General features: G+C 33.3%; 1 protein-coding gene across 1 annotated transcript; it reads right to left on the reverse strand.

Moving 5' to 3' along the window:
• Positions 1-296: 296 nt before the first annotated feature.
• On the reverse strand, positions 297-7,314 carry LOC129223779 (dual specificity protein phosphatase 19-like). Its single transcript, XM_054858142.1, is given in 4 exon segments — positions 297-994; positions 6,778-6,837; positions 6,840-7,011; positions 7,150-7,314. Coding segments are annotated over 3 exon segments (624 nt in total). The 5' UTR covers positions 6,997-7,011; positions 7,150-7,314; the 3' UTR covers positions 297-587.
• Between the last annotated feature and the right edge of the window lie 854 nt (positions 7,315-8,168).

The raw sequence follows: 8,168 nt of genomic DNA on the forward strand, positions 1-8,168 counted from the left end.
ACTACTTTACTTTTAACAAAATTAAATAAACTAACCTACAAAAGTGACATTATTGTTGATATATAATAATGTATGTACTAAATTTCAATGTAATAAATTGTAATGTATATACCACACGAAATGGCACAAATTTTAACAAAAAATAATCAAAATTTTAAACACTTAACGAATGTTTAGTAAATGTTTTTGAAACTGTAACACATTCGCTTTTATAAACAGAAAGAAAAATTATTAAAACTTTTAACTTTTCACAAAGCTTGAAAAAACATAAAGGGCCACCGAGAAAATAAATTTTGCTAACTTAACTTCTCAGTTAACTGAACTTAACTTCTCAATTTACCAAGTAAAACTCTAAATTGTACCAAATACAATCACACTCACTCTAAAAAAAATCTAAAAAAATATTATTAAAATGTCGCATTTATAGAAAATTTTAATATTGCACTACTGTCTTTCACTTCAAAGTTGTTGAATAAGGACATTTTTGGGAGGTCGTAGTGACCATCCATTGGGGCACCCCTGTAAACCTAACAAATGCATATAAAAGATGAAAAGTCATTCAGTTTGTATTGCTTATTTACCTCACATTACTGCTTCTTTTCGGTAAAAAGTTCCTTGTCGTAATCTTCCAGTACTTTCATGAAGCCCTCATTAGGCTTAATGTTTGAGCGCACACTTTTTACGAGAGCATAGGCTTCTTTCACTCGCATGTTATATTTTTTCATCAAATACGCTATAACAATCGTTGGTGCACGAGAAAGCCCAGCATTACAATGCACTAAAATGCAGCCTTCTTGACGTCCATCATCAATAAACTGGAAACATCCATCAAAAAACATCCGAATGTTAGTGTAAGATGGGTCGTCAAGTGTCTCCACATTTTTATAGATAAATTTCGTCTCGAAATAATTCGGAATTTGGTAACCTACATTCAGTATGTGAGTTACGTTAAAGTCTTCCAAAATTTTCAGCTCCATAGCCACATCCTGGGATCCTAAAAACAACCCGTATACTTTTCATTCTTAAAGTAGCATTTGCAGGGTAATTGTTATCATAATGAAACATACGAATATTTCGGCAGAATAAATGCACTTTCATCAACATTAAAAATGAAATTTCAACAACATTTAGTATGACAATGTTCCACTCACCTTGCACAGTAAATGCTTAAAATTCAAGAATTTATTCCTCTATTGCCTATTGTGACATTTTATACATTGTTTTTATGATCCTATGTTGCACACAATCCTTAATTATATTTCTTGGTTCATAAAATTTAGGGTATTTCAATAATTCCTACTGCTATTGTCTCATTGAAGCTTGATACTTATGGAACTCTTTCATTATTATGAAAAAATTAATGAGTTTTACTAAAATCAACAACCAATGTTAACAAAAATCTAAACTTCTGAACAAAACCTATTCTAAAGTTTTGTTGTAGGGTGTTGTCTGGATTTTCTGAGAAATTGAGAGTTTTTTCCGGGGATTTGCTGCTTTTCTGGGGTAGTGGGGTTTGTGTGCATGATATCAACTGTTATTATTTTGTTTCAAAACCGCATAAATAATAACAGAAAGTCATTAGTTAAAAAAATACAATACATTTTTTAAACACATATTTTCATGGGAATGTTCCATAATAGAAAACACTTAATGATTCAGTTGAAGCACATACAGTGGAACTTAGATAAGTTAAAGTTCGAGAAAAAGAGAAAAAAATTCGAGGTTTCTAAAATTTGGCTCGTTGAAAATGAAAATAAAACTGTAGAATGAAATAACATAATGCCACTGAAACTCATTCAGTTTTAAGAAAAAGCAAAAGGTGATAGAATAATGTATCAAGGAGACTTAACACAATTAACATATAGTATAATTAAGTAAATTCAAGAGTTTGTATAGGTTGGAAAACAAATTACCTTTTTATGCTAAAAAATAATAAATTTTACAAGGTAACCAAAAAAAAAATACATGTGTTCAGAAATTTGTTCATTCATTACTTGTCTTCAGATACCGTACAAGCGGGTGATTATGGTACAATTTCAGTGCATTTATGTCCATAATTACTCAACATTCATTTGAAAATAAATTAAGTAGTGATATTACGAAAGTTTAGGTCCTGAGCTTTCGATTCCGACCCTGAAATAATTTTGAACTTTACCTACACCCCCTCCAGAGCAGAGCTAGTCTCATCCTCTCATTTCGAGTGAGAATGGTACAGCTCATATTTCAACGTTTTGACGTAGGTTTTGGTGGTTTGTATTATACTCTAACTCTCTTATATTTTAATGGGGGAGTTGTAGATGTAAGTTATGTTGAAAATTGAACTTTGGAGATTCAGGTGCATCATAAAAACGAGATAAAACAAAGGGTAAATCTTGAGGCGTTTTTGGTTCGTTTAGCTGACTAGACCCAGAATTTCCAGCTGTATCGACCTCTCGTTCATCCACAATGAAGCCCCCCACAGAACATAAAATAACAGAAGAAAAATCGCCAGGGTTTTTTTTTTCCTACTGCATTTTATTTTCATTAATTACTGTACCACACTCACCCTCCAAATTGAAAACTTTACACATTTGTAAATGTAGCAACATCAAAATATTTTATTTTTGAATGAAAATAAGAGGTAACTTCCTTTATGTAATATGAAAGTGAAAGGTACTTACGAAATCACGATTCCTTCTGCACGAAAAGTTCACCAACATAAATTTCCGAGCTACCTACAAACACATGGTACCAGTTGCTCACAACAAATCAATTCACAATTACCAGGTTATTCGTCTGGTGGGCTAGTTTTCCAGTGATAACAACTCTCTCATTACTAGAGAAAGGTTGCACAATAGTTCCTATTGAAACTAGGATATCCTAAAACGCACTATGAACGCTTATTACATCAAAACTGAGGTCTGTATCATTCTCACCCTCCAAACCATTTTCACCTGCTTTTACGGTACTTATAAACAGGGGCGTGCTTAAAGTTTTAGTGGCCCTGTGCGAAATTTGCTTTAATAGTCGATAAATAAACAAGTTTGTTACTTATTTATTCTCTCCCAAAACATAACCCAATGTACTGTGTCACGATGTAGTGTGTCTGTATAAATTAGTACGAGATTTTTATATGTAATTACAAAATATTAATCTGAAAAAATGTGACACAAAATATGGTTGCAAAGACAATTTTTGGAATCCGAAAGAGAATTGATGAAATTAAGACTGCTATCCAAATTGCGTTGTTTTCAGCCCGGGGGCGGGGGGGGGGGGGGGGGGAATTGAAATACGAAATTGAAATCTAACTTCTGAACAACGTTCCGAAAAAGAATGAAAATTTTGGACCTTTTTCTGCCTTTTCACATATTTTTACTACTAGCAAAAATAGAGTCATTCCATGTCAAGTGGCCTAGGGGTACCCGTTCAACCATCTCCGATTTGGACGAAATTTTAAAGAGGTGTAGAGCACCTATGCATATTTTCAGCTTCCTAGATCCAAATCCTGAGGATCTAGGATCTCTGAAAAATGTAATTCAAAATGATGGATCAGCCTTTTGTGCCAAACTGCAAAGTTTAGGCTAAGTTTACAGAAAATTTTATCACACTGGAAGCCTGAAATTTGGCGCTTAAAGTACAATTAGCTGTTATTACATTGAAATATTTTTGGAAATTTGAGCTCATTAGATTTTTTATAGCATGTGTAAACTCGTGAAAAAGCGCAGCGGAGAAAACTTTTCCTGGATTTTAGGTTGTCATAAAATCTGAACAAAAATAATTCAAAGGCTCGTACTTCGTGTTTACATTGCAAAAATACTTGTTTTTAATGGGTTACAGTTTCAGAGCTTAAATATCGGTTTTCTAAAAGATAGTCAAAGTGGCTCTCAAAACCGTTCAAGTGAAAAATAGCTTTTTTTCAAAGCGCTGTAGCTCAAGTTTGTCACCTTGCATCTTCTCTTCATTAATACATTAAAATCCTGCTAACGCGGACACTAAAAGGACAAATTTTTTTGTCCGCAATAGAGGGGTGTCCGCAGGACAGGGGTTGAATAATGCTATTTGCCTTGGAATCAGGGAATTAAAAATTGATCGCAAAAGAGGGGTGTCTGCATTTGAGGGGTTATCCGTTACGAGTAGTTTTACTGTACTATTAGAAAAAACAGATTTTTTTCTTTCAAAATAAGTTTTTTCTTGGATGGTGTTCTTTCAAATAAAGACAGAAAAATGAGTTTGAAATTCTGATTGTCGTAAGGAATTGAATCGTTTTTTTATCACATTAGAAGCCTGAAATTTTAGGAGCTCAAACTACTTTTGGTTGTCAATATGTCCTAGTATTTTTATGAATTTGAGTTCATTAACTTTTGTGTAGCACTCAAGTCGCAAGAAAAACTTTTTCCTGGATTTTAGAATGTCATAAATTCTGAACAAAAATGATTCAAAAGCTCTTACTTTGTAATTCTATTGTCAATATACATGCTTTTAATAGGTTACGGTTGCAGAGCGTAAATATTGATTTTCTAAAAGATATTGGCATCCAAATTGCGACCCCTGCTTATAATGTCTCAAAGGAGAAATTGGGAACACACGGACAGGATTCTATAAAAATATGCAATGCATCTGCTGTTCTTCTTGTATTGTTAAATAGAAGGTAATTTTATCATTGGATGAAGCTTTTCCTTCTCTCTATCACCAGAAGCATTTTCACTATTTTCTCTAATCAACCATAAAATATCTTTATCAATGGGGCACTCTGTGAATAATATTCCATCATCAACTGCAACAAACAATGTATAAAATCTGTGTTTGAAGGAATGTTCATTTTCTTTTTTAAAAAGGTCCATTCATTTTTAAAAAATTAAATCAAAGATTTATTGGATTCACTTTGTAGGAGCCTTCTGATGCAATGGTGCTCATACCTTTCTTTTTGCTCACATGCTATTTGGGGGGGAAACAATTTTAATTTAAGGAGTTACGTTAGAAAAGAAAATCTGACAACGATCATGAAATAAAATTTGGATTATCAAAAATTTAATTTTCCATTTAGTTAGACGAAAATAAAGATTCACTTCATTTTTTTTCAAAGTTTTTGGCTCATTGAAGTTCAACTTACCAAAGTTTCACTGTATTTTAATATATATTTATTGAAGGAGAAGCCTAGTTGGTAGTTGGTCCTACTACTGGTTTGGTTATCGTTGAATTTGTATTCATTTGTATTATGTTGAAAATTATTCCCTGTTTCAATACTTTTGTGCACATTAATAGTCAGAAAACTACAATTAAATGTATTTTGTCATTTTTACTTCCTTTTACAAAAAAGGAAGTATTGCATTCACAAAAAAACTTTCACTCAAAAATCGGCCTTAACTTCCATTTTGCTCACCCCCCCGAATGAATGTTGAGTTTTTTTTTTCGACCCAACTACATGTGTATACATGCCTAGGAATGTACACACACCCGAAATATCCATTTTGACGATCCCCAAGTTAATTACAACGGGTTTTCCCGTGACGTCTGTATGTATGTGTATATGTATCTCGCATAACTGAAAAAACCGTATGTCCTAGACAGGTGAAATTTGGTACGTAGACTCCTAGTAGAGGGGGTCTAGTTGTGCACCTTCCCATTTGATTGCATTCGGATGTTCCTATGGGGGTCTTTCACACCTTTTTGGAGGGAAATCATTGTTAATTTCAATGCTCACTCAACTGGTGTTATAATTTGTCAAACTCTTGGTGGTATATCGCCAAGCTTTTGGCTGTCAAGTTTAGTTGCCAACTTGGTGAAAAATTATTTTTTTTTAATTTAATTTTTTTTAAATTTATTTTATTTTTTTTTTATTTTTAAGTCTGGTTTTAATTTAGCCAATGTTGGTGATATTTAAAGAGTTAACCACTGATTCAGTTTAAAATTGCAAATAATGGGGAAAAAAAATCTGTGTAAAACGTTTTTTTGCTTCGGTTTGTAAGAAATTAGGGGTGAAAATATTTAGTGTTTCCTTGCTTACTCCAAGGCGCTATTATCATTAAATTGACGTAAAAGGAAGTCATGTGATGCATACATCAGCTTGTTTTACTATGAGAAATTTTAGAAGAGAAAGGATTTTTAACGGAAATACAGTAGAACCTCGTTAAACTGCCCAATTTTAGTGACAGGTTGAATGTTGAGGTTCGCTGTTTAACAAGGTTCATTTTCCCCAATCCTGTATGAAAGCATGTTTTTATGAAAACAAATTTAAAAGCACATATGGGTGTCCCTCGTATAATGCGGTTAATTCGATCCGTGTAGTATTGAAACAGTGTTATTACAAGACTTTTTTTTAAATAACATTTTTACTTATTTTTAATACTAATTATGTATGTGCATGAGAAAATTCTGGTTAATATGTATCATGTTCCATGTTATATCGAAACCGTGTTATACAAGACTTAGAAATACTGTAAATCAAGGGATGTGTATCATGTTATATCGAAACCAAATTTCATAAAAACAAAGTAAAAACTCATTAAAGTTATCAACCATTAACAGAATGTATTAAACAAAAATGAAACTCCATCTTTTTTAGGTATAACATTTGAGTTATATCAAAACCATGAAGTATTAAAATGAAGTATAAATACTACCATGAAGTAAGTTTTTGTACCATGTAATAACGAAACCATGTTATAATAATTGCAAATTTGGTACTGTGTAATATCAAAACCGTGTTATACGAGGGATGCCTGTATTTTCCTTTTCTCTTTTTATAAATGATCACATTATGAGGAATAATACATAGTAATTGTGAGATCCAACACTTACCAAGTATAAGGCCTTGCATAACTAAAGACACTGTAATATCTGCTTTAGTATCCACAACAATAACCAGTACTCAATCCTGTTTTAGATACAGAGTATCCCATTGACCTGCAATGTCTCTGAGTATTGCTGACCGTCACACATTGTGACTGTTGTTGAGACTTGTTTTAGACTATCACTCCGAAAACTTCGAAGCTGATTAAACAAATCACCATGAGGCATTTCAGGAAAATAAACCTGAAAGAATATATCAAAAACATGTTAAGTTTTTAATATAAAAATCATAACAAGCAAAAATAGGAGTGCTAAATATGAGCACTTTACAAGTTTCTTAATGAAAACAAAAAGTTTCTGTACTCTTCGTCGAGCATTTACCAGTTGCTAAATATAAATATCAAATATGAAAAAACATGTTTCACGAACGAAAATATTTAACAAAAAATTCAGCGTAATTCCTTCGTCTCAGAAAAATAAAGCTATCGTTCTGAAATCCTTGAACTTTGAATCAGCCGATGTTCGTTCGAAATTTACATTAGCAGAATTTTTGATGTTTATACTTCTTTATCGCCTCGAAATAACTATTCGAAACAAGACACGATTTTTTTTTTTTTTTTTTCAACGTAAATAAACAATGAAGAAACTGCCAGATTAGAGCTTAGAGTGCGAAAAGGTGGGAGTAACAAACTTAATAGAGAGATGGAGTTGCGAAGATTCAATCAATCATTGGAATATTTTCCTGCAGTCGTTAGCATTGACCTAACTTCCTTGAGAAGTTTGCGACACAAATTAACAATCCAAAAATAGTCTGCGAGATGATCTAGCATTAGATTAATTGCTGAATCTGGAACGGAGCCTGCAAGAAATACTTAAAAATAAGATGCTCAACTTTAAGTATATGCTACATTAGATTGGATTGTATCCCAGAAAATACGGTAAAAAAAAATTTCTTCGCTAAAATTATGGTTTTTTTTTTTTTTTTTTTTTTGGGAGCAATCACGATTGTTTATTGTTCTCACTTGATCGTCTTTGATGTCCGGTTCCTTTTTCAGCTTGGACCAGGGGGCCTCTGCAGCACCACCGCCCACCGTCCTCATGCAGGCGCGCTCCTCCTGTCCTTAGCACTGTCCCAGAACCCGCTTCTCCTGGTCGGTGGAGTCCATGTCCCACACACACGCACGCTCACACACGCCTACGAGTGTACACACAGGTCTACGTACACACGTAACCGCCCAGGGAGGAGGGGGCGGGGCTTGGGGGAACAGGAACCGTTTCTAGAAACAATAACCCCGATGAGTAGGGTCCTGTTTCAACTCGTGATTGCGAAACACGAAATATGAATTCAAAATTTCAGAATTCAATTTTTTTTCCCCTCTCAATCTAATTAGGAAATACTC

The sequence above is a fragment of the Uloborus diversus genome, chromosome 1 (genome assembly GCF_026930045.1).
Source record: "Uloborus diversus isolate 005 chromosome 1, Udiv.v.3.1, whole genome shotgun sequence".
In the NCBI taxonomy this organism is placed as follows: Eukaryota; Metazoa; Arthropoda; class Arachnida; order Araneae; family Uloboridae; genus Uloborus; species Uloborus diversus.